Below are 27,320 nucleotides of genomic sequence, written 5' to 3'. Positions count from 1 at the left end.
GTAAAGTGTCTATTGATCTAGGCAGAAAAATGGTAATTGTTTTCTCCAGCTTCATAACCATGAGGGATAGCAGCAGGAGTGACAGGGTTTCTCAGAGAGAACCGGAGGAAGAGTCTGGTCAGGGCTCACTATGGAACAGATGTGATTTGACATGAAGCACTCGCACCATGTCACTCTCTCAACCCGGCTCGGGGTCTGTTGTAGCTAACGGCGGTATTTAGCTAGAGCAGAGGGCCCGTCAGCGTAGCTCCCCTCACAGCTGTATTTAGCTAGAGCAGAGGGCCCGTCAGCATAGCTCCCCTCACAGCTCTATTTAGCTTGAGCAGAAAACCCGTCGTCGTCGCTCCGCCCTCTGCTCTATTTAGCTAGAGCCGAAGGCCCGTCGTCGTCGCTCCGTCCACCGTTCTGTTTAGCTAGAGCAGAGGGCCCGTCGCTCCGCCCACCGCTCTATTTAGCTAGAGCAGAAGGCCCGTCGTCGTCGCTCCGTCCACCGTTCTGTTTAGCTAGAGCAGAGGGCCCGTCGCTCCGCCCACCGCTCTATTTAGCTAGAGCAGAAGGCCCGTCGTCGTCGCTCCGCCCGCCACTCTATTTAGCTAGAGCAGAAGGCCCATCACTCCGCCCACCGCTCTATTTAGCTAGAGCAGAAGGCCCGTCGTCGTCGCTCCTCCCACCGCTCTGTTTAGCTGGAGCAGAGGGCCCGTCGCTCCGCCCACCGCTCTATTTAGCTAGAGCAAAGGGCCCGTCGCTCCGCCCACCGCTCTGTTTAGCTCGAGCAGAGGGCCTGTCGCTCCGCCCACCGCTCTGTTTAGCTAGAGCCGAAGGCCCGTCGTCGTCGCTCCGTCCACCACTCTGTTTAGCTAGAGCAGAGGGCTCGTCGCTCCGCCCACCGCTCTGTTTAGCTAGAGCAGAAGGCCCGTTGTCGTCGCTATGTCCACCGCTCTGTTTAGCTAGAGCAGAAGGCCCGTCGCTCCGCCCACCGCTCTGTTTAGCTAGAGCAGAAGGCCCGTCGTCGTCGCTATGTCCACCTCTCTATTTAGCTAGAGCAGAGGGCCCGTCGCTCCGCCCACCGCTCTGTTTAGCTAGAGCAGAAGGCCCGTCGTTGTCGCTATGTCCACCGCTCTATTTAGCTAGAGCAGAAGGCCCGTCGTCGTCGCTCCGTCCACCACTCTGTTTAGCTAGAGCAGAGGGCCCGTCGCTCCGCCCACCGCTCTGTTTAGCTAGAGCAGAAGGCCCGTCGTCGTCGCTCCGTCCACCACTCTGTTTAGCTAGAGCAGAGGGCCCGTCGCTCCGCCCACCGCTCTGTTTAGCTAGAGCAGAAGGCCCGTCGTCATCGCTATGTCCACCGCTCTGTTTAGCTAGAGCAGAGGGCCCGTCGCTCCGCCCACCGCTCTGTTTAGCTAGAGCAGAAGGCCCGTCGTCGTCGCTATGTCCACCGCTCTATTTAGCTAGAGCAGAGGGCTCGTCGCTCCGCCCACCGCTCTGTTTAGCTAGAGCAGAAGGCCCGTCGTCGTCGCTATGTCCACCGCTTTATTTAGCTAGAGCCGAAGGCCCGTCGTCGTCGCTCCGTCCACCACTCTGTTTAGCTAGAGCAGAGGGCCCGTCGCTCCGCCCACCGCTGTTTAGCTAGAGCAGAAGGCCCGTCGTCGTCGCTATGTCCACCGCTCTGTTTAGCTAGAGCAGAGGGCCCGTCGCTCCGCCCACCGCTCTGTTTAGCTAGAGCAGAAGGCCCGTCGTCGTCGCTATGTCCACCGCTCTATTTAGCTAGAGCAGAAGGCCCGTCGTCGTCGCTATGTCCACCGCTCTGTTTAGCTAGAGCCGAAGGCCCGTCGTCGTCGCTATGTCCACCTCTCTATTTAGCTAGAGCAGAGGGCCCATCAGCATAGTTCCCTACACCGCTCTGTTTGCACAAGAATGTCATTTGTCTCTGTTGTTCTGTCCTCTTCTTGCTAAACACGGCGTCGATACCAGTTAGCGTCTGCCTGTGGTTTGACATTGTTAGCGGTGGTGTAACTCTCGGCTGCTGTGCTTTTTCACAAGTGTCCCATCAATACTGGTTAGCTGTTATTGGTTGCCTTTGTCGGGGTGTCAGGTGACAAGGTCTTTATCATTGAAGCTGTGACTGTGGGGAGGACATGCAGGGAGAGCCAGCATGAGGTTGGACCGTCAGTCTGGCTGTTTGAGGATAACTGACTTTGTTACCTACTCATAAGGTTCAGAATGTACTTTCTCCCTGTTGTTTGAGTTCTGTAGAGAAGATTCTGTGCACATAATGCTGATCTCAGATGTGTCCTCCACCCAGATGATTTAGAGCTTGCAGTGAAAGACGTCTCTACTTCTGCGTCTTCACCTCTCCCTTCTCTTTCAGACTTGCTTTTCATCCTCTGTATCGCTCACACTCTTTAAAGAACCTAGTGCCTCCTGCTGGTGGACAACCTTTAAATGGATTCGATCAAATTTGGTGCAGACATTCGTGCAGCCCTCAGGAGGTACTGTAAAAAGAGATGCTCTGACTTCTCATCTGGTGCCAATTTGGTGCAAATTGCAATTTGTCCAGTGTTTTGGTTTATGACCAGATAACTGGAAAAGTTATGGCATTTCTGATGGTGAACATGGTAAACACCGGTACTGATTTCTTGAAGCTGATGCTGATGGCATTATTTGGGAGTTGTTGGCCTGGCAGATTTATTGGCCTAGCTCTAAAGAGTATACCTGCTAAATAGGTTAGCATGCTAACATTAGCATTAAACTCAAAGCAGCAGCGTGCCCTCTTGTTTGTTGTGTTGTTGATAAGTTAGTCGGGTCCTCATTTACAAAGTAGTTGTTCTCTAAAAGTAAGGAATTTTTACACTTGAAATACTAAAACATCCTTTTTATTTACTTGATTTAAAGATACTTTAAGTTGTGGCTGTTAAACATGTGGTTTTATCCTTATCATCCTTTATATTAATGCAGAAATAACATTTCTTTTTACAATCAACACTTGAAATAATGAAGGCACTTGCAAATGACAAGGTAGTACAAAATGTAAACCATACTTTGGTGTTTCATTTTTACCTCTTTACTTAAGATGTATAGCTGCCAAACACAAGTGAATGTGGGACAAATGAAGTCATCTGACCGCATGAGTCGTCATTTTAGAGCTAGAAATACTAATTCCAGAGAACAAACCAGAATACATAGAGACTCAACTCAGTTCACAGTTGGGTTTGGATTTTGGGAATGTATCTTTAAGGTTCCAGAGAGAGATCACATAGATACTTCAGTAAACAGTCACTCCTTCTACTCCTCAGGCCGCTGGTTTTAGCTCGTTAATGTACTGTGGCATGTCGGGGGGATGTATGGTGATGTCAACAACAGAAACACAATCTACTAATCTACTGGACAGAAAAAGCAGATAGAAGGCTAATAAACCCCTCCAATCCAAACCTGCAAAAATGGACTTCAGACATGCCGTTTTTCTGTCTATAGACCCTGAATTGCAGAACAATGGAGGTGTTTGGGGTCAGAATTCTAGGAAAATGACCCACAGTAAGCAAAGGGACAAAGAAAACACTGCTGGCTCTGCTGGTGTGTGGCGTCATCACCCAAACCTGAGAGGAATGAAGCATGGATGGCATAGAGTCCGAGAGTTAATATCAATCAGATGTTGAGCGTTGGACTGAGAGCCGCCCGGTGTGTAGTAATCACGCTAGGGCGTTAGTGAGCAAGGTTTGACCCTGGCTGACCTGGGCCCAGCCGTGTCCCTCCTTCTGGGGCCAACATCAATCCAGCTAAAGCCCCTGAGGCTCTGGAGGGTAGCGGCTTGGGGATTTGGCTTTTGTTATCTCTCGTGAGTCAGCGTCGGCTTCACAACAGGGGCAGCGCTCGCCAGGATCATGATGTACACAAACTTCAAACTCTTCTAAAGATGAGTTGATTCGTTGGGAAAGCACACGGTTTTCAGATTGTTACATTTTGATAGTTTTCCATGGGTTTTGAGTGTTTTCATGGAGTGATAAAATGAGATGCACTTGTTAAAGGCCATATCCTTCAGAAACACTATCCATTTGCCTCAACCACTCTGTGGGACTGTGTCTCTATTTTTACACTTCATGGTTACATTTCCATAAAGCTCATTTTATCACATAGACTGAGCAGAGATGTCACTGTTGAAGTGGGCCATGGTTGAACACAAGTCATGAGCTGAAGAGAAACAGCAGTATTTACTTTAGAGGCGTTGAGACCTCTGAGTCACATCTCTCGTCTCACATCCTTTAGACCCCATTGAGGGCTGCATCTATCCATCTAATTAAAGAATCTGACCAAGCATTTCATGCCAACTTTCAATACGTTCAATCCTATTGTTTACTTCATTATTCCTGAAAAGACATAGACGTTACACATGTTCATATAGTTTATATACAGGGAGATGAAGGGTTGTTTGGGGTCATGATGGGTGGGAAAAAGCAGTAGATGAACCGAAATTAGTGGAATTTAATGTGGACCCCTTTTAACTTGTTTCAGTTCAATGTTTCTCACTGCAGCTTTGGAAGGTGTCTGCAATCGATCCTATTTCTCTTGTATTGAAATGCCTGAGGGATCTTCACTCATCTCCGTACATAAAACAGCTGAATATAAGATTCTTATAACAAGCTCTTGGGACAGGGTCTCCGGGGTCAGCTGACCGCATGTGAAACCAAGTCAATGTTGATTCTTTTTACTTTAGTCACAAAACAGCAGTCACAGAAATACATAGTTTACCCAAAACCACAATCTTTTCTAAACCTAACCAAGTAGTTTTGTTGAGTAAGCAAACCCAAAAACCAAGTGAACCTACGTCACACTTTTATTTTGAAACCACACATGTCCCAAACACTAGACACTAGAGGAGAACCGTAGTGTGAAGCTATGGTACACTCACCAAGCGTTGTGGTTTGAAGAGTTTGAAGAGAATGTGTTGGTGATATTATTTTGGCTCTAAATCAAACTTTAAATCATGGCCTCCCTGAGATATACCACTCTATCTACTGCACCCCGAGTCTTGGCCCCTCTGTCCCTGTCGTCTCTGATGCATGGCGTTTCATTTCCTGGCTGGGGGTGCTGAGATGTTTTTTTTGGAGGCGGGGGGGGAGTCAGGAACGAACTTTAGAAGTGGCTGACGCCCATCTCAGACATTCCAGGAGGTCGAGATAGAGGGAAGGAAGGAATGGAGAACGTTATGAAGAGATGGAGAGAGGGGGATCACAGGAAGCGTGGAGCCAGAGTCTGGCAGTCTGAAGGAGGGAGGGTTTGAGTCTGGAGTGTCTGCAATAGAACTGTACCAACACTTTGCTCACTTGCCCTCAGATGCACTTTATTCTCTTCAGCATGAAGAAAAAACACTGAGCTCAAAAAACGCAGTCATCCCCGGTTTATCTCTGCCTCTTCATATTTTGTGATGTAATAAAAGGTGTGCTTTACCATACTGTTGCTTCTGCATGCTGTCCAACTGAATAATCTCTCTGCTTCTCTCCTTCCTTCTCTTTGTCTGCAGTATGGATGTACGGCTTTACAGACAGCCCGAGGAAAGAGGCCTCAGGTAGCCTTGTGTGTCTAACATGTTGAATATGCATGAGCCGCTGTGAGAGCCACACACCAGCTGCATCGCTTTTTTATTTCTGTTTACACTTCAGCATCTTTCTATCAGCATCTGCTTTGCATGCACCGTCATCATCCTCTCCTTCATCCCGTCAGCTCAAATCCAGGCTCTCTCTCTCTCTCTCTATGCAGTCCACCCATCCATCTCCACAGGCCTGCTCGGCCGACGACAGCTGGTCACAGAGCACGGACCTTAGGTCTGCATGTGGCAGCGAGCCTTAGGCTGAAATGAGGTGTCAAGTCTGGTTCCTTACATTTGTCTGCAACCTGGCTGCAGATCACTGCCTGCGCTGTGACCTCAATCGCGTTTAGGAATGATGAGTCGAGAGGAAAGAAGTGGAATCATAATTGTCACTATTGCAAATACGCTATCCCAGGAAATCACTTTTATTTCCCTGGCCCATACAAACACACACTTTCACACAAATTCAATCAAAGATTTGCCCCATCTGCTGAGCATTTCACCAGTGTTGAGACATTTAACTGTGGTGGAGGCATTGTTGGAGAAAGACATTCCGTTGGAGCTTTCAGCGTCAGTACGATTCAGGAACAACAAAGACAAACCATATTTGAGTGTATAGAACGCAGAGAACCGCTCCCTGATTTCATACATTTATTGCACCAGATTTCTGTATTGTAACAGGTCTTTAGGATTGATGGTATTTCTCAACAAGGCATGGTTACATTACGACAGTATAAAGCGTTTAAATAGCTGGATCTGTGCGGCTTCATTACCTCGGGCTGACTTTGATTGCTCCCTCCTCATGGGCTGCTGAAGTTCTCCACAACATGCAGCTTTTCTTTATTTGTCTGAAGACAGACAGACTGACAGTGGGGCAGGGAGGTTATGAGCATTCCCCGGTGTTTCCTGCCTGGTTATTGTAGTAACAACATGGAGAGATGCTTGATTGTGTTTTAAGCAGTGCACAAATGCTTTAGCCTACTTTTTGTTCTTTCAGGCTGCTGAAATGCAAGATTGCACTGCACTCATCAACATATTACAAGGCCACTCATTTATTAGATTCACTCAATCCTGTGAGCTAGACTTCATCTGGTTCTTCTTCCCTTAGATCTTAAAGGACAGTGGCATCTAATGTGCACAGCTTAACATTGCAATTCAATACAAACATGTTCAAGGTCCGATCCCATTTACAAAATGACAAAGAAGCTGACAGAGAATTCCTCGTCCCGCATGCGTTCGTAATTGGGAAGATGGAGAGATCTGCTGACGAACAATGCTCCGTACTTCTCAATCAGCCAGCGCTCACGTCTTTGTTCATCAGAGACTGTATTGACGCATTGCTGGTGCTGACATGGCGCCCCCCTTCAAGTTTGATGATGTAAATTGACTTTTAAAAACATTACGTGTAGCATCTTTCGCATCTCCTCTGCCAAGATCTATCTGTTTATGTCAGATAGGGGTGAGCCGCTAGCCAAGTGCTAACAAGCTAACTCAGCCGGATCTCTGGCTGTCCTCAGTCCGCTGCACATGCTCTGTTTGGACCACCTCTGCTTTTCCCTCCCCTGTCCATGTGATCCAATCCTAACTGCAGATGGAGGGCCGAGGTGTTTGAAAGAACGCTGCAGGTTACCTGTGATGCTGTCCATTGATGCTCACCAACACTGTTGTTGTCATAAAGAGGCAGGTGGATGTGCTGTTTGTCAGGGATGCTTCTTCAGTCACTGTGATGATGAGTTAGCTGCCAACATGTGACCAATGTTTAACCCTCAAATACTTCATATGCCTAAAATCTGTGCCTGAGCTAAAAGGTTATGCCAGTCAATAAACCATAAGAAGTATTTCAATTGTATCGTAAATGTTAGACAAAAAAAATCAAACATGTAAATGTGACTAAATAAACACACAACACATATTGATCCTATAGATTTCTGAATGTAGAAACATGAACAAAATATTTCAATTATGTACATAGGGAGATGTTCTCATTTTTATGAGTGGAGTGAAAGATATTTTGATGGTTTCATCTGCAATAGCAATATTTCCCCATGATGTCATTAAGACCTCCAGCTATTATTTTTTTTTAGATCCATTTAAACAGCTTTTTTCTGCTTTAAACTATCTCTATTGTATCGGCCTGTAAAAATCCACTATCAGCCGACCTCTAACGGCATCAGTGAGTCATTCTAACTCAGCCTTTTAAATTGTCCAATAGCAGCGCTCCGTCTGGTGAGTGGGTTGAATTCATTGGGTGCTGTGATCAGCTTGTTCTGCACCACCTCAGTTATCACATTGTAGGACGGATACAGTAGAAACAGAGATGGGGACTGTGTCTTGGGCCACACAACATCCATGTATTTGTTGTTATTGTGTAAATGTTCTGTTCCTGATCACTGATACGCAAAATCTGGCCCAAACGAGCCCGTAATGATCAGATGAGATATGCAGCAGCACGTGAACTCTGCCGGCAGGGAAAGGGTTAAACATCACAGAGAAAACAGAGTGGCCTAACCCCAACTCAAATGCTTTCTTCTTTTGTTTCACATAAACATGGACCCAGCCTCCTTCCCTGCTTCTCTCTCTCTCTCTCTCTCTCTCTCTCTCTCTCTCTCTCTCTCTCTCTCTCTAGTCCACTCATATGTTTCTATTTAAGGCCAGCAGTGCCGACTACCATGATTGGTGTGTGTCCCCCCCCTCTCGACTTGCCGTCCAACAGCTAGCTCCTAAAGGCAGTGGAGGGGAGGCCTTTCCTCTCAACCGCACTGCTGATTTTCCACAGGGAAACTTATTCCACTCATTTGCTCCCCAGTCTTCCCCTCAAGCATTAGCGGCTCCTCCACTTCTCCTCGTCTTCTTTTTTACTTCTCGGTTTCCTTGTTCTTGGATCTTAAAGTTTGGATTCTGTCATGGATCCCTTTAGGTGTGAGATGCAGCCCACGCAAACGTTTTCTTCCCGCTCCCTCCTTTTGTTTTGATTCCTCTCCGATGCTCCTCAGTCCGTTGCTGTGGGCCGAGGGTCGACTCAGCTATGTGGCCAGACGTTTGGGACTATGCAGCCAAGTCGTGAGCTCGCTTTCTGATTGGTCAGGGGGGTACGGCGGCAGGGAGCGGGGGTTGGCCTATGGCGGCGTACCGGCTGACCAGCGGTGGCGGTTTAGTCAGTCGCAGGGGGAGGAGGTCGCGGGGCGCTGCGGCAGGCAGGTGGCTGACGGCCTGTTTCTTCCCCTCAGGGATTGACAGCTCGGAGCCGATGGTGCTGGAGCAGTACGTGGCCGTGGCCAACTACGAGAGGCAGGAGAACTCGGAGATCAGCCTCAAGGCGGGCGAGACGGTGGACGTGATCGAGAAGAGCGAAAGTGGTGAGTGGATTCTTTGTTTTGTTTATAAGCCAAGCATGTCTATTAGATCCATAACAGAAGATTGTTGATGGTAACATCAAAACAGCGTGGCTCGTTGTTAGAGCTGCCTCACATCCAGCTCCTCTCTTCCTGTTTGTCTGAGTCCATCAGTAGCATCAACATCACAGAGAGCCATGCTCACTCAGCACCCCTCTGTCTCCCTCCTCTTGAATTTACTCCCTCTTTTTTTAACCCCTTTGTCGCAAGAGTCCCCCCCCCGTCTCTCCCCTCTTCTCCCAATGTCCTGATGTCCTAGCTGGGCTCAGCCCCACCCGGAGGTGTTGTTTGGCTGGCAGCAGTTGGCGTGTGGAGGAAAGGCAGCGGTATGGCTGCAGACCAGTCTCCTGGGTTTTGCAACAACAATGACAAGTCATTTTTCAGCTTTCTAAGAATGACACTTGAGAGGTTTGATTGGTTCAACAGGGAGCAAAAGGTGCAATGTGTTGACAAAGTAACTTCCAGGATGTTCACGGTGAACTACAGTAACAGTATTTGGCTGGTAGATCGACTCAATAGTATTTACATCACCAAGAGATGCTGCACTTCACTTTCCGCCTTGCCTCACCCCAGTGGATATTTAGTTTACAAGTCCCAGAGCTGGATCTGATTTTCTGTGCAGGCAGCGACTGACAGCCAGCAGCTTGCACAACTCCAGAGAGCTCAGCTGAAGGCTTTGCTCTGCGTCCCCGCCGTTCCTTCCGCTCTTATCTACACACTTATTATGTGCGCAAATTCATTTTCTGTGAGATATCTCGGCTTGTCATCTTTGAGGGATTATGCGCCTTAACGAGTCACTTTTGAAGCAGCTTGTCATTTGGTCGTCTCTGTGTACAATTCACATAGTATTTGGTGACTTTCCAATCCCCCCCCCCCCCCCCCCCCCCCCCGTCAGCACAAATGACACAATTGTTTAATTAAGTTTTGACAGCATAAAGAAGTTGCATGGGTAAACGGTTTCTTTTGTGACGTGGCTTTTGGTCCCACATGCACTCGAGGAAGTGGGTGTCTTCTGTTGTAGAAAATTTCTATGTCAATCAGGAGAAAAGAGTTTCGTTCACAAATCAATAAAAGGTCCTTGAGAGTCAACGTTGTCTTTGTTGGTTTTATTTGCTTGCAAGAGGGAAGAGAGTTCAACAGATACGTATTCAGTAGTCTGTGGAAGAAGCTTCAACGTACTTTGAGAATACGCTGTGTTATATACACTTCAGGAGCCAACATCCTAACTGTCGTACAAAGTTTCACAACAGTCATGGTTTAACAGTTGAGAATCGGTTTGTACTGGTTCTTAATCTATTACAGACAGACACAGGGTAAGTCAAGAAGGAGAAAGTGGGCATTTCCTTTCACTTTGAAAGGCTGTGCACACTTTGAATGTGTGGAAGCTGTGTTTCTTCAATGGAAAATAGGAACCGAGACCGCACTCGTGCCTCCGTGACCTTCCACTGTGCTGATACATCATGAGTCTTTTTAGGACATGAATACATACACATATATTTCACCATTACACTTCTCCAGATTGACTTAGAGGCCGTGGATGTCTTCATTCCCGTCCTCTCCTCTCGGCTTTGTTTGTGAGCTTTCAAAGCCAAGTGTTAATGTTAACTCTTGACTTCCAAAGAAGTGGAGCAACAGCCATGATGATGATGATGATGATGATGATGATGATGATGATGATGATGACATCACTCCGAGGCCATTCCAAGACAAACACATCTGAGAGCTCGTATAATATCCCACAACCCCCTCCTTCTTCCAATGCTTTACTGCAGCCTCTTGCTCTGCTTATTTCCTTTGACACTGACTGGCTGTTAATTTGAGCTTGTTTTCTTGAACGTTCTAGTCAGTATGTGTCAGTGTGGTACCGTGATTTGAATCCCCTCCAAGCAAGGCTGAAATACATTTTTTCACCTGCTTTTTCCTTCTAATACAGATATTTTCCTCCACACATTGAGCACAGATGGTATCATGCATTAATATGCTGTTTCTCATTTTATCACAGAATATTTCGACCAGTTTTTAAGTGTCTGCAGGCTTGACCTGATGTAATTATGGGTTTGACTTCAGAGTTGGATGTTGTTGTTTTTTTTCCTCTGTGAGAAGTTCGTCTGGACTCAGCTGTTCAGTCAGTGTGAAGACCCATCGTCATGGTGAAAACTGGTTACATGATGAGCTGTGTGTACAATGGGGGTTGGTGTGTATGTGAATGACTGTGTGTGGGTGGTTATGCCCCAGTGTGTGGGAATCCTGTGTCTATGTATGCTTGCACTAGTATCTTAGGATTTAGGAAAGTGAGACTTCTGAAGCACCAAGGGGTTGGGAGTACGTCCCTAAGAGAGGAGAGGAGGCCTGGGCGGGGCCACCGTCCTGGTTCCTCGGACATGGTAGCGTCTTGAGAGACAAATGTCCCAGCTGGAGAAAATAAAACTGCATATGTGACCAATTACAGGGTGTGTTGGACTAAGGGGACGCATTAGCATTCTAACATGCTCACTAAGACAATGCAAAAAGAACATGCTGGTACTAGCTTGCAGACATATGCTAACTAGCACTAAACACACAGTACAGCTGTGCCTGATGGGAATGTCTTTAGAATTTACTTAGTAAAGCTAGTCATTTCCTGCATAAGTGAAAACGTTGACCCGTTGGTGGCCCAATTTCAAGGTAAACCATCGTTGACACATTTCACTTAATGTCACTCAACCCTGTCAAAGTTAAAATTTTGGTTGGGCCAGAGGAAAAGCCATTAGATCACCAACGTCATGAGGACTCTTCGTCTCTGGTGGTCATGGATACCGGTATCTAATTACATTGCAATCCATCAAGTAGTTGAGATGTATCAGTCTGGACCTTAATGGCGGACCAATGGATGAACAGTGTCATCCCTGGAATAACTGTCCATACACTAACCCTGCCTATTTGGATAGGACTGACTACACTTTTTGGAGCAGGCCTCTTTGTTTCAAATATTAATTTATGCACGTCGGGTTTGTTCACAAGCTCCTTCACACGATCGTTCAATCACAAGTTTGTTCTCGATCAAGACCTCTACTGTCAGGCTTTACTTATCTTGTACGAAAGTGAGCGTGGACAGTCGTGGGTGTGAGTGGACAACCGCATTTGTTGTATGCGCATTCAGTTTGGTAGCCTTGGTGTGTTGTCTAAAACCTTGTATTCTCTCCCTTTTTCACTTCATTATCTTGTAACCGTCTATTGTCTAGGCCCAAACGGCCAAACAAATGCTTGATGTTGCCTACAACACATGGCCTCATGAGCATTGAGTCCACACATGTTTTCATCATGAGTTTCTGATATCATCTCAGAGAATGACCAGCCTTCCACTCTGTGGCCACATTGAGGGAGGGATATGTGGGGAGAAATACCCTTTTTTCCTTTGTTTCATCAGCTGAGACTAAAGGATATGCCAGGAGGACATTGACGCTAAACTGCAAACAGGATCCTGAGGATGAATGTTCCGCCCGAGCCACACCACCAGCCGAAGAAGCCATTTGCCCAAATATCTTGGCCCTCCTTAGTGCCAAGCCATTTGCCCAAATATCTTGGCCCTCCTTAGTGCCAAGTTTCAGGGTCATTTTGTCACCGCTGATTTAAAGAGATTAGACGGATTGGCTTACCTCTCTCTGGACTTGACTCTGCACCTCACATAGAGTACGACCTCCTGTTGTGTTGTCAGATAACACTAATCCTCTATTTTGGAAAATGTACCCGTTGTGTTTTTGTGGACTTCCGTCAGAGATAGCAATGGTCCACATGGAAACATAAAAGACATCTCTGAGTTATGTGGTATTGCTTGTCAGCAGGTACGATGCTGATTGAGGGAGAACTAATACCAGGAGTTTTGGCACCGTTCAAAGTGCCCAGGAGATGTGGTGAGGCTGGCAGTCTGAACCAAAATGCCTTTCCAACGGTTGGTCCTTAGTGCTTTGCTTTTTCTGGCTCAAGACTTTTTCCCCCACGGATCAGTTTCAGAAGGTTTTCACCTTTGAGCTAGAATTTAGTATCATAACCTCAAATTGCATTAGGTCATTTGCACTACAATCCTTACCTTCTATGAAACAATAGCTTTTGTAGTGGCTGGAAAACATTAAGGAATCTCTCTGAATCAAACCACTGATTTATTCAGTTTTTCTATAATTACCAATATGTTGGACTTCCTGCCCCTCTGCTTCTTGTGTTAGGAAATGTAGAAACCTGGTTTCTGTGTAATAACGTGACGTAATGGTCACGTTATTATTATTAACGTGACCATCAACCAACAATGCCCATCATAAGCTAAAAACCCAAAGAAGAAGCTGACATATTCAGTTTACTACCTCCAGGTTATACAACACACAGCTAGCATCAATCAGGGTGGTACACACACACACACACACACACACACACACACACACACACACACACACACACACATATATACCATACGGAGGATGAATGCAGAGGTTTAGCTTCACCCCCACTGACCGACATGTGTAGTCAACAATGGTTATTGAAAGCCCCAGCACCAGTGTCCCCTCTCACTTGTAACAAGACCCCCGTGTTTTATGAACACTTCAAGCAGGTAACATGAGCTTCAAACTGGGATGTAATGCTTCCATCTGACAGTGTCAATAAAGACCACAACCTTGAAGTTGGCACAGACTTACTAGGAAGGAAACAGCATGGACCCCTCATAGATCCTATTTTTAACTAAAGACCAGCGTTGAAGTGTCTAAAGTGATATTCCACCCTGAAATTAATATGAAACATTCCCCCCCCCCCCCCCCCCCCCCCCCTCAGCCAGCGGCTATAAACAAGTTAGCAGTTTTCTTCTTCATGGTGAAGGGCAGTTAGAGTGGATTTCTCTCAGCAGAAAGTGGTTTCATTTTCTTCAAACTTCTCATTAGTGTCGTGTGAGCAGAAGAAGTTTCCGGACACATATTACCCATTGTAAATTGAAACATTTAAAGGGGATCTCAATGTTTCTCAACAAGGGAGGAAACATAGGAGTCCTGGAGAATTTGAATATTTCTGTGATTCACTATGTATTCATTTTGTTGGGCAATTAAGGGCATTGAAACGGATGTATAAAGAGAACAGAGCTGACAGGGAGAGCTAATGAGGGACTTAGTAAAGTTAGCGGAAGTATTCATGTGTGACCACAAAATAAGGTGTTAACAGTGGGTATAAACAAAATACATATATGGAAATAAGATTAATTTGATTATTTTCACCAGCATAAAACATGTTACTTGTGTCCTTTATGCATTAAAAAAAGAATACTTCTAATTTGTTTGTTTGACTTTACTTTGCAGATTTAGATTATTAATACAAAATAATATATTAAGCAACTAATAAGTTATGCATTAATATGGATTAGGCTTCCAGGAAGTACAAACATTAGCTCCACTTTTACCAGCTGCAACATTAAAGTGATGAACACATTAATGCATCATTAATTATAATTCAATAAAATGTACATTTTTAGTATGTTAGAAAGGAATTAAAAAAATAATTACTCACAATGACTCATGTATTTGACTTCAGCAATTTTTCGCAATTTTCCAAAGTAAAAGTGTATGATTCAACTTTTCCCCATGGTCTAGTTTTAAAAGTACACAAAAAACACGATCATTTTGTACGTAGGCAAACATTTAGTGGGTACTCCACAGGTAATTATTTTCCAACACAGTCGCCGTCTTTTGGCATTAATGATTCAACTGGACCCCAGCTGGTGCAGTGCATTTTAAAGAGAATACTGTGGCTGATGTGGCAGCATGGTTTAGACAGCAACATTCTGTCATGCTGCTGTTTTAGCCATGTTCTCCGAATCTCCCGCTCTGCTTAGTCAGCACAAAGATAAGACGGCAGCTCGACACCCTGCCCGTGAAAAGCAGCCCTGCGTGTGAATCTGGGGGGGATCTGCTCCTAATTAGCAGCTGAGAGGAGGACACTACAATGACAGTGACCTCGTGGGTTCCTCCTGAATGTCACATGTGCGATGTGATGTGACCCCCCTGAAGATCCTAAGGAACCCAAAGCAAAGTGTGCGCTGTTATTTTTGGACGTGGAATTAGTGAGGAATACTACGGCTTTGAAGCTCCAGCCAAACATCTGCTGGCTCTCCCTCTTTTGTCTTCATACTTTCCCCATACCACCCTTTTAATCTCCGTCTCACCCTCACTATTTAACTCTCTCTCACCTCTTTTTATTTTCCAACCTTACTTTTCGGAAAGCTTCACTCAATGCATCTCCCATTCCTCCAAACCTCTCTCCGACCGGGGGCCTGTGACGGCCAGTGATGCTACTGTTGTCTTCACTGTGACCTCCACTTCCCCTCCGTTGGGGAGAAAGCAGCCAATTAATGCTTGCCAAGACATAGTGTAGCAAGAAATCCAATTAGAGCTCAAGGCTGTAAGGAATGCCAATTACAGCTCCTCTACTGTCTTACATATTCATATTTTGTGCTGCTTGTGTGTGTGTGTGTGTGTGTGTGTGTGTGTGTGTGTGTGTGTGTGTGTGTGTGTGTGTGTGTAAGGGAGACAGCAGTTGTTGCTGCATAACCTTTCTGAATATTAGTCATTAGTTGTTGAGCACCTTTTAAATCCTCCAGAACAGTTGGGTCTGTTATGTCAGACATGCTAGCAGGAGCGTGTGAATCAATTTAGAAGAAGATGGTTGGTTCTTTAAGTAAAGAAGTGGGCCGGGGTTCCTCCTCACAGAGCACCGGGACTAGAAGAAGACCTGACACTGACACTCATGTCAGGATGATATCAACCAGTCCACTTTGGGTTGTGCTGTTCGTACAGAGGGCTCTACAGTGTGCACTTCATTACCTGAACACCTCTTTATTTGTCCTGTTCTTCATTTTCACAGCTGCCACTGCTGCTGAACACACCCACCCCACCGACTGGCTTCAGCCAGCGTGGCTCTTGTTCTTCCCACGGCAGACCTTGTACACGTACATGTGCAGTTATTGTCATGCCTCCGAGGGAAAAGAGATGTGTTTTCTCCTCTTTAAGTAGGTCTTTGATCACAGCGACAAATCCTTCTGGGGAACACTTTGGCTTTATACACACTGGACTCCACAGTAGTCAAGAATATCATAACATGTCCATTTTTCATCTATATGTTGGAAGTTAACATTTGAAGGTGTCTTTATCACGAAGACCTATATACATACTGTAGTTTCACCGTGTGAAAGAATGAACAATGTACTTGTTTTCTTCTAACAAGGACTGAAATCCACACTATGAATGTTGTCCTCAGGCAGTGTGTAAGGATATTATGAATGTACTCAGCACAGTTCAGAGCAATGTGACTGTCCAACGCAGTCTCACGGCAATTCGGGAAATAGTCGCGAAATAAAATCTATTGGTTTCATGTTCAGGGACACAAATTGCCCTTTTTTTTTCGTGTCCCTTGGCACAACTTTCTTTAGGTTTAGGCAACAAATCCACTGCCATAAATCCACAACGCGGTGTCAAACACCGGTCCCCTGGTTGGCGGTCCTGCTTGTTGGACCTCCCATCACACCCGCCCTGAGTCGTGCTTTTTGGATATTATTAAGTGCGTCACTTGCTCCGACTGTTGCTTAGTCAAGTGGATGCATTTAATTTGTGTCTTTACCACGAATAACGCTCCTAATTAACTTTCAATTGGCATTATTTTCATGCTAAGCAACACAAAAAAACAGACAATTCGTGTCCCTGGACATGAAGCAATAGATTGCATTTCGTGACTATTTCACAAACCTCCATGAGACCGTTAGATGAAGAGATACAGTTTTTCCTGGGTGTTGTGACAGAGGAAAACGAAAATGGTTGATTCTCTGGGAAGCATTAATGTACACAAGCTGAGACAAAGTCCCAATGTCACCTAAACCATTAAGATGCATCCTCCGGGCAACCTCGGAACTCATGGTTGACAGACCGGACTGTTTCACAAGTAGCCGATGAGCCAAGCTCATTTTAAGATCATGGTCAGACGATAGCTGGTGCCTTCAGGTTCCCCAGGACTCTTTTGCTCTCCACACTGTTTATCTGCATTCAACAAAACCTGCTCAAACATGATTGATCAATACTATTCGGACTACAAACCGAAACCAGAACGCTTCTGATACCAAAATCTTGTCCCGTGATTATCCTCCAAAAACAACATTGTGTTAAATAAAACACAAAGAGCTGCGCTGGTTCTAAAAGTAAGGACGATCCAGGAAGGCAAATTTGAGTAGTGGATCCTTGAGTTTGAAGGGTCATCAGATTCTTAAACACTGTGTGGCAGTGATGAATACTGTGGGGAAGAATTTGACATTTAACAGTAGATTCACTACTAAGTAATCTGATAGGAATGTGCACTTGGATGTACTTGAATTGGATGATGTTGCAATGCGTTGTAGCAAACGTTGAGTCAACATTAAGTTGATCAGTCCTGTGTTCTTTTGCCAGAGTCCTGCAGTGGTGTTACTGAACAGAATGACGAGGTTGTTCTCTCATATATCAGTCTGAATTCTGCCTTAAGGGGTCCTCTGCTTCAGAGGAAGTGCTCGTTGCATCCAGAAATCCAGAAGTGTATGCAGGCCATCAGGCATTGCCACTAAGGGGATGAAAATTAACTAATATCTATATATCTATATATATAGATATATAGATATATAGGTATATATGTATATATGTATAAACATATTTAGCCCGACAGTACTTTGCCCACCACGCCCTCTCTGAACTCCAGAGTTTATGCTGAGCCAAGTTAGGCTTTGGTTTAACTGACTAAGTCATTTTTCTCCATCTGGCTGCCAATATTAGGCCCAGATCTCCTCCCACGGGACAGATTTTCTGTAAAACGGTAAGAAAAGCAGACACTCTCTCACTGTAAAAGCCAGTCGGCAGTATGGCAAACCTGGACCCTCACCTTTCTCTTTCAGTATCTTATACCCACATCTGCTCCTCCATTTTGTTTTTCTGACGCTCTGTCTCCAGACTGTTCCACGCTCAGTGAGAGGAGAGTGCATGTGTATCTCTGAGGGGGTCCAGCACTGTTTCTGCTCCTCATTTATCTGCTTTTACTGAGCCCACTTTCTTCAGAGCTGGATTTATAGGGGAACTGGGCCCTGTAAGGGCCTTGCCATGCACCGCCCATGTGTGCACACGCTGGTGTGCGTGAGTAAGATAGACCGGCTGCTTCGCTGTTTCTGGTCTTTGGGGTGTTTTGTTGTCTGCCAGCCAAACCATCTCTGTTCAACATGTCTTTCCTCTGAAAACCTCTGGTTGTACAGCAGAGCAGAATCAAGGCAAGACACTGGTGCACTGGGCCATTTGGAGAGTTTAGGTTTTGTTGCCTCCTGATTTATCAAACGTTACCATTAGATAATGCCTCACTTACATATTTGAACATACATATATCATACAACTTGGAATACAGAAAATACGTTTCTAAGTTTAAGTAATCAACTAATCTTTTAGTTTATTTTTTTCTAAATGTATGTAATTTTAATATCCATATCTTTAAAGGCTGTTTTTTTCTCTGATCCAGAAATCTCCACTTCAGTAGCCCTTACATACAGCAGACTTTACAGTTTCATTCCTCTCTTTATGCTGAGGGGTTGGTTCACATATCATTCATAGCCTCATTATACAACATTTTATTATTAAAAACATGGAGAAAATAGATTTTGTATGGCTGTTGACAGAATTTTCTGATTTATGGAATGATACAAAGAGATATCAATAATAATAACAACAACAACAACAACAACAGGTGAGCTATAGAGGGGCTGGGTTATAGTAACAGAGCCAGGCTAGCCGTTTACAGCTAACTGATGCATAATAACTACACAGATATGAGAGTGGGATCAATCTTTTCACCTAACTCTTCCCAAAATAGTGCTGCATGTCACTGAATTCTCCAAAGCAAAAAAACAAATCTGAAATTTTCCCCAAAGCACTTGAAGTAGTTTCATAATGAAGTAGGCATCCTGTTGACCAGTGTAGCTCTGTTTGACAGCAGGCGCAGTGAATAATCCTAGATTCTGATGCCAGCTGTGAGACTTCTGTTATTCTTCAGTCAAGTTCAATTTTAGAAAAGGTTTCTTATTATTTAGCCGCCTGGAGAAAGCCACTCATGAGTTTCATTACCCACATTTGAACCTCAGCAACCTCCATCGCTCTGGCATCAATGAAAGATTTCTACTAAGTCTTCACTGTGGACAGTGCTGCAGCTGTGATTTAATGGACATCATTCCTGGACCCTCCAAATAATCAGAGCTTTTAACTCGAGCATTCACCTCAAAACTCACACTCCTATCAGCGTATACATCTTACGTCTCCTCAGGCCTGTTTCACTGCAGCAGATCTACTAAGCTGTTTTCCTACCAGGAGTCAGGTGGCTAGTGAGAGCAAGAACTACTGCTCTCCTCACACAGGTGGCTCCAATTCTGACATTTGTTTCCAGTGAGATATTAATGACTTTATAAAGTGACTTTGCTGTTGTAAACTGTTGCTGCTTTACAAACAATATTTATATATATTTTAGATTATAATTTCTAATCCTGTTCTGAATTTATTTGTTCTTAAAATTAAATAAATCTTTTCTGTAGAATCTATGTTCACTGCTTATTAAACGAGATTCGTTCGACTTGGAGCTCGGCCCAAACAGCAGCAGCGTGACACATTTTATAATGAGTGATAGTGCTAACTAAGGGAAGGAACGAGTGCTTTTTAAACCTGCGTTGATCTATGCTTGGCCTCAAGCTCCGACACTTTCCCCTCTCTCCAGTATCTGTCTTCTCTTTCTGCCTCCGCTTTAGTAGTGATGGGAGATTCACCAAGTAGGTGAAATGTCCAGCCTCAGATCTCTGTCAAAGTACATCATGCTACGTTTAAGGGAGCAACCAGGAGGCGTGGTTTCCATCAATTGATGTAAATATCACGTAGGAATGGTGCTTGCTGCTCCTTCAGGCCTTACCGTCACCATCAGTACTACTCTGTTCATGTCTCCTCTCTCTCCGATTCTCTAGGTTGGTGGTTCGTCAGCACAGCAGAGGAGCAGGGCTGGGTGCCGGCCACGTACTTGGACTCCCAGAATGTTACCAGAGACGATTTGGATCTGGGCACTTCTAGGACTGGAGAAGGTTAGCCCGCAGACACACGCACCAACACGACATTATTAGATCCATAAAACACAGAAAGACATAAACGTTATTGCGGCCCACTCGTTATTCTAGAACCGTCTGTGTGGAACACGGCCAGGATTTCTCTCTAGCGTTTTTTACATCTCAATCAAAGGCTGAAGGCAGCACTGAACGCACACGCAGTGCACACATACTCACAAACACACTTCCAGTCACACATTCGGAACCTTGAAGACCACAGCAGCTCCATGGTGAAATGGTACCAGACCACAGCCAAAGGGTTTGCAATATTTTGGCACCACAGAAAATTCCTCGGACTCCCCCGAGAGGAGCCTGGTATTGTTGCGACCTTTCCTCCCTAATGTTTAGTCGAAACACTGGGACAGAGCATTTCATCACTGTGTCATAAGCCCCTTTCTGCTTTTACACCCATGGAATCCAAGATAAATAAAGTGCAAGCACACAAGTATGCTCACATGCATGCAAAGGAAATACACGCAACACACGGTGTGTGCAGTGGGGGGGGGGGATGGTGCGATAGTTTGTTATGCTGGATGGTCCAACAGACTGTCGTTAAGACGTGCAAGCCTCCATGCTTCACTGAGCTGTGCACGTTCTGCAAGACACACACTGTAAAACACACTCTGCCAGGATGATGACAGCTCCTGCACAGCTGCCACAGTCACTGTTTGCTCTTCTCATTCCTTTCTCGGATGTTTTTTTCTCTCCTCGCACACACACTCACACACACACTTAATAGATGTCGTCAGTGCCTGTATCCTGGAGGTGAAATAACATGCAGTGTTGGTGGGATATTTGTTAGTGTTTAAATGTCTTTTTCATCTCATTTTGTTTCTATCAAATGTATTTAGGTTTAATTTGGTGTCTTGTAGAGTCATCCCTTTACAGGTGAATTGTGCTTTATTACAACTCGGGGTCTTATTTGTGTAGCTTTGCCCATTGTTTGTCAGTTATGAAAACAGTAATTCAAGAAAAAAAAAGGTGTGATTTTTAGGGTACTTGACATATCAATGAAATCCTTAAGTTTTACCTCATCACAGCATTGTGTTTACTGAGTACAGTCGGCTCAGTAGTGATGGGGCAGCAAAACCACCCAAACCAGAATGATCCTTTAAACCCGTGTCGTGTCACACACTCGCTGTTAACCAATGCACTCAAGTGAATTTATGCCTGAAGTGCCTGAGCCCACCACCACACATAAGTACACCCCCTCCCCATTTTCCCTTTAGGCCTGGTGTCCTAGTGTTTGCACACATCGTCACTTCTCATTTCCGACCCCCCCCCCCCCCCGCTTGCTCCCCTTCGTCCCGTTCATCTCATTATCTCTGCGTGGTCTGTAAACTAATTCCACTGACAGCTCAGCCCGCTGGAGAGGAACCGACAGGCACACGCTGAAATTACCTCCAAATAACATTTCCCTTTGTGCCTTCCCGAGCTGATATTTCAATTAGGAGGTCAACAGGAGTAGGGTGGTGCTCAGTGGGATGGATGGAAGGCAGACAGGAATCCAAAAAGAGAGAGGAAGTGATAAGTAGCAGAGGCACACAAAGGGAGGGAGGGCAGAGGGAAAGATGGAGAGACAAGAGGGATAAAGAGAGGACGGAGGGTGGAGAAGGAATCAGATTAGACAAGTGCTGCGTCCATCCATCCTCCCCCTCATTAATATGTTTGCTCTCCATGTGGCCTCAGACAATGCAATAAGAGAGGAAAAGGTCTCATCGTGTTATGACTGAGACTTTAAACAATAAGGAGGGAAAGAGGTCAACCTCATCAATTTAAATCAATACAAGCTGTCTTCCTTCCTAGTTGATTGTTTTAATGATGGAAGGATTTAGGACTCAATTACAGACAGAAATGTCTTGATAAGATGAAGGTTGACAGTATATTCTAGCGTACAGCAGCTGGATGAATATATGGGCTATCTTGCCTTTTTATGTAGCTAATTTAATGGTCCGCCGCCGCAAGAATTCAAACCTGATGAATCTTCAAGCCTTAAGCGCCATTCAAAAAGTGTGAATAGGAACTGTCTGGTTCAGAGACAAGGACTAGGGGCCGCTCTGACAGCTTCTCGTTGAAAATTTGTAAACCATTCAGAAAGGTACTGGCAGCTCCACAGCACCCTGAGAAAGCACTATACGGACACTCAGCCTCAGTCATAGTGTAGTTATGTTATCACCTGTTCATTTGGAGGCTGCAAAGATCTCCATTTATTTTGTTTAATGACATTTCACATTTGTCTTCTGGACATGAACACACAGCTGCACGCTTAATCGCTGGTTGACGGTTGAACATTTTTAACAAATGGCCCAACTTTAGAAATGGATCCTTAGACAACATAAGGCTTAAATCAGGTGCTCAAGAGCAATTCCTCATTGTGTTTTGGAGTCCAATCACCACAATATGTCGTAACGCTTGCTGCTCTTCTCTCTTGTACACGGTTTATCACTGTAGATTGAACAGTGGATAAACTGTTGGTTGGACAACAAAACTAAAGTCTAAACCAGAGGTCTTCAACAGGGGGTCCGCAAAATTGTTGGTTGATTAGACAATTTTTTTTTCTTTTCTTTTTTTTCCCAAACATGAATCTGTCCATTATTTTAATAGTTCAGTATTGTATGCAAGATAACAGGTATGTTTATGTATGGCAGTGGCACTAATAGGCCATCACTCATTTTCATTTCCACATTTATGTTTAAAATAAAAACGCCAATTTGAATAGCTTGTATGCATGATTATCATACAGGGTATGTTTCTAAATGGCAGTGGCACGGCCACCTTACTCACTGTACCTCACACATGTTTAAAATAAAAACATGAATATATGAACCTGTGTGTTATTTGAATAGCTTAGTATTGAATGCACAATAACAAGGTTTATACATGGCACTAGACCCAGTTTAATATAAAACACAATTTTATACAATGTATATAGTAGGGGGTCCCTGCTCCATCTCTCTATCAGTTTGGGGGTCCTTGGCCTGAAAAACGTTGAAGACCCCTGGTCTAAACTAATTGTTTTATTGCCACTCGACGTGTAAGCTGTGTGTTCTTGATGGTCCTCCAGTAGCTAATAATACCTCACATCTTAATAAATTGATACACACACACATACACACATTTTTATATATACATATAATACACTACTATACTCATCTACCTATAAAACTGGTACAGTATGACACGTGGTGGTTATAATCAATACTAAATGAATAAAGATCGGGCCTTTAGATGCCATTTGGATTTTGACTCCATACCTCAGGAAGTAAAAGTCGTGACTTAGGTACATACTGTGTATGCAGTGGAAAGTGACAACCTGGATTTGACGACCTGGGAACGAGACCAGGTTGAAATTGCACATTAACAACAAAATAGACAAATAAAATGGTTTCATGGAACAGCAGTTAACTTTGCATTTAATATATTTTTAACTAAACACATACAAAGTGAGCTCATCATTGCGAGAGAAGATCTACTGACTTCATACTTAACATACAGCAGTGGTTTGTTTGGTGAAACGCCGTGGTGCTGCTAACAACAGCTTTTTCTTTGTTCACTTTGCTAATCTCTGCTTCTAACACTAAACTCCACATTTGTTTGTTTCTGCCCTCTTTGGTTGCTCCTCCTCATCATCATCATCATCAGTTACTAAGCGACGGAAGGCACATCTGAAGAGGCTGGACCGCCGCTGGACTCTCGGGGGTATAGTCAACCGCCAGCAGAGCAGAGGTGAACATGGAGGCAGTGGACACACACACACACACACACACACACACACTACACATCATCAGTAAATGCACACATCAATGCAAAGGAATCAGACGCTGAGTCATTTTTTCTATCCACATAGAGAAGCATCCCAGCTCATGCATATGGATGCATAGTGCATAATTGTTAGCATGTATACTTATACCACAGATGCATTCTTAGATGAAAACTCACGTATGCTTAAACAACCTCATTTACATCCTGACTAGCCAACAACAACAACAACAACAACAACAACAACTGGCCTTGAGGTTTCTGCCTGGAGCAGCATGTTGGGTGGCCATTAAGTCAGCTCTGACAGTAAAATCTCAAATCTCACTCCGTCAAACTTGGACCGCTCTTCAGCTCACATGGAGCAGCAAAATAATTGGACTGCGTTGAACAGATTTGGATAATTAAGTTTATTCGTCTCCCTCAGCACAAACCAACGGCCTTGACGACCACTGAGCCGTGAGAACATAAATGATTGTATAACAGCGTTGCTGCTTAAGTAAAGCCAGCTCCCTTAGGTTTAAAATGCCATGAATGGCTTTTGCATTTTGCTTGTATTTCTTAAAAAACAAACAAAAAAACCCAACATTTTTTGCATTTTGAGCAAGTTGGCTGTGGTTTTGACACCTGTCTGGTTCCAGGCTTAGTCAGGGCTTCAAACAGACGCCTTGTACTTAGAATGTGTTTGTGGACGCTGTTCCTGGACCTGTGCAACCTCTGTAAAACCTTGTTTCTAATTATCATAGTACAGCATGGCTGGACACCTTTACCCCGGACCAGCGGGCAACGGGGCATTAGTGATTAATCAGAAGAGAATACGGGCAAACTCCGGTGAAATGGGAAGTAGTGACTGATACTGTACAGGAGACAACCCACACACACTGACATGAAGGAAATATATCCGTACATAGTCAACAGCATCAGGCAGCTGATGCAGGGAAAGTGACACACGTGGCCACATACCCACAACGTTAAGACGTTTTGATTCTTTTACCAGTGGCCATGGGAACATTAGTAGAAGTAGAAGTATTAAAGAACACTGTTTACAGCACATCATCTTTCATAGACTGAAATCAAAGCATAAGAAGCCAGGCAGGAGAACAGTGTTAGCCAGGTCTGCAGGAATGCTACGTCTCACAGAACAGTGAGGCTTGGATCCAATGAGCTGCTGGAAAGTGTGAAAGTGGGACATCAGGCTGATCTGCGGACTGGTTTTAATCACACAGACCTCAACCTCTATGGAGCCTGGTGGATGAGTCATCCGACTAGTTGTCGCCATCAGAGAATGAAACACTTTGAGGCCATGTTCTTGAATTCCAGCACTTCAGGTCACATGTTCATGTTGATATATATCTATATATATATATATCTATATATATATATATATATATATATATATACACACCTAGTCCACCTAGTGGACAGGTGATCTTTAATATTCACTCCAGCTCAAAATCACTTCAATCAGAAAAGTCATGACAGCAAAGAAGTCCCAAGGGGCCTAAAGACCAGAGTTTGTGACTGATAGGATCTTCTAAAATGAGGTCTGCATTAAGTGGAGGAAGGATCGGAAAGTCCTGAGTGTGCAGTTCTCCACCTCTCTTAAGGCCTAAAGAAAGAGCCGGTTTCTGCATCCTGCACAGCAGCTGATCTGAATAACCCTCAAATCAACACGCTAAAATGAACTGGGAAAAACCAAAGAATGAGGACTGGTCCAAGGACTACATTTACATGCACACTAATATTCCACTATTATTCAGAATATTTTGAATAATAATACAATATTAGTGTGATATGAGTAATGTAAACAGCATATTGTGTTCTGGATATTCTGAATTCGGTCTTATTCTGATGGGAGAATTTTCCAATTCAGAAATGAGGGATATGCCGATATTATTCAGGTTTGAGGAGAGGGAGGCTGTCCACCACAGTTATGTTGTCAGAGTATGCTGGTCTGCATGTAAACAGGAATATCAGTGGGATATTCATTTTCATTAGCCATGTAAACAGCTTAGTAGGAATACATTAGGGAAACAAAGCAGAATATTTAGTGTGTGTAAGCGTAGGCATTGTTGATGAAGCCAGAGGACAGAGTCTCGCATGGCAGCGAGTGTTTCCGGCTTCTAGGCCAGCAGCTCTTTTTCACCATCCAAAGTAGTCTCACTATGAAAACTGGACTCATGTCAAACATAGTTTTTGAGGACTTTCCAACTTTTTCATTCACCACCTTCCCTGACTGACTGTATTACTGCTTGCCGCCATGCTGTCCAGCTACAGTACGCTGTCTGTCTCTCATTAGCCCTAGATCAATTGGGACTATGTGCAGGTACCCTAACGTGCTTGGCAACCCAAATGGCTTGGGATGGCTATTGATGACAATAAGAGTGCCATAAGGTCAAGACAACCAAAATACAGATTCCAGCAGCTAATGTTTGACTTTGCACCTTTCTCCCGTTGTAATCCTCCCCACTGTTTCTCCCCGTGTTTGCTTTGTGAATGGAGACACTACTGCCCCTGCCTGATAATGCATTGCTGAGCTAGTGATAAGAAGCGTGTGAGTGAGGTTTTACAGCTCTGCGCGTAGCCTTGAGAAACAGTTTGATTTAGTAGCACTGGCAAAGGATAAAAACAAAGAGCGGCCCCATAGGATTGATGCTCTGGCAGGATGTAATCAGCTAATGTAAGAGAGCAGGCGTGTACTCTGCAGCCGTTTGCTGACACAGACTTTAACGTTACGCTTCATAAAGAAGACGGGGGGACGACCCGAGATCTTGACAATAAAATAAGGGCGCGCCCAGGTCTCCAATTGAATTATACAGCTCATCTCTATTTGACTCTGACACAAAGCCACATCAGGGTGTTTGACCTCTCTGGGGGGTTGTTGATTGGCTACCGACAGCAAAGTGATCTCATTGTGATCTTGACAGGAGTGGCGTCTGTCACGGCCAGCGGTCGGTGCTTTCTCAGAGCCAGTCCCCTATCACATTTTATAGAATCCCACTGACCGCCCCTCTCAACTCACTGTTCTGTCCCTGCAGTGAGACTCTGGCGCCAACGCACACACACACACACACACACACACACACACACACACACACACACACACACACACACACACACACACACACACACACACACAGACAGACAGACAGATGGACACAGAGGCACGTGTGTAGCTCATGCACACACGGAGATGATTCTTTGAATCTTTCATCTTTGATTCCGGTCCTCAGGGAATTCAAAGGGGACTACACGATAAACCAGGTGGACACAGTGCCAGAGAAATTGTTAGTAGTACATCAATACACACATTTACCTCCGTAAGCCATCCCATTTCTTATTCCCTGTCCATCTGCAAGCACTCGCCCCGATCCCTACACACACACACACACACACACACACACACACACACACACACACACACACACACACATGCTTTGCGAGCTGA

The 27,320-nt window shown here is 44.7% G+C and overlaps 1 protein-coding gene across 8 annotated transcripts in view; it reads left to right on the top strand.

Annotated features, from left to right (window-relative positions):
- The window catches only part of sh3pxd2aa (SH3 and PX domains 2Aa), a 94,006-nt gene that overhangs the window by 52,463 nt on the left and 14,223 nt on the right, over positions 1 to 27,320 (top strand). For 3 of the 8 annotated variants that reach the window (XM_068727784.1, XM_068727785.1, XM_068727791.1), the window contains 4 exons: positions 5,513 to 5,557; positions 8,806 to 8,934; positions 19,982 to 20,095; positions 23,759 to 23,842. In XM_068727784.1, the coding sequence (XP_068583885.1) occupies positions 5,513 to 5,557; positions 8,806 to 8,934; positions 19,982 to 20,095; positions 23,759 to 23,842 (372 nt within the window). The remainder of the gene's footprint in view (positions 1 to 5,512; positions 5,558 to 8,805; positions 8,935 to 19,981; positions 20,096 to 23,758; positions 23,843 to 27,320) is intronic. The other 5 variants (XM_068727787.1, XM_068727786.1, XM_068727792.1 and 2 more) reach the window with 3 other exon arrangements.

This window comes from Cebidichthys violaceus, unplaced genomic scaffold (genome assembly GCF_023349555.1).
Source record: "Cebidichthys violaceus isolate CVI_PGR_0920_01 unplaced genomic scaffold, fCebVio1.0.p SCAF_4, whole genome shotgun sequence".
In the NCBI taxonomy this organism is placed as follows: domain Eukaryota; kingdom Metazoa; phylum Chordata; class Actinopteri; order Perciformes; family Stichaeidae; genus Cebidichthys; species Cebidichthys violaceus.
Note: the sequence above shows the minus strand (reverse complement) of the source record. Positions and strands in the feature narration are given on the sequence as shown.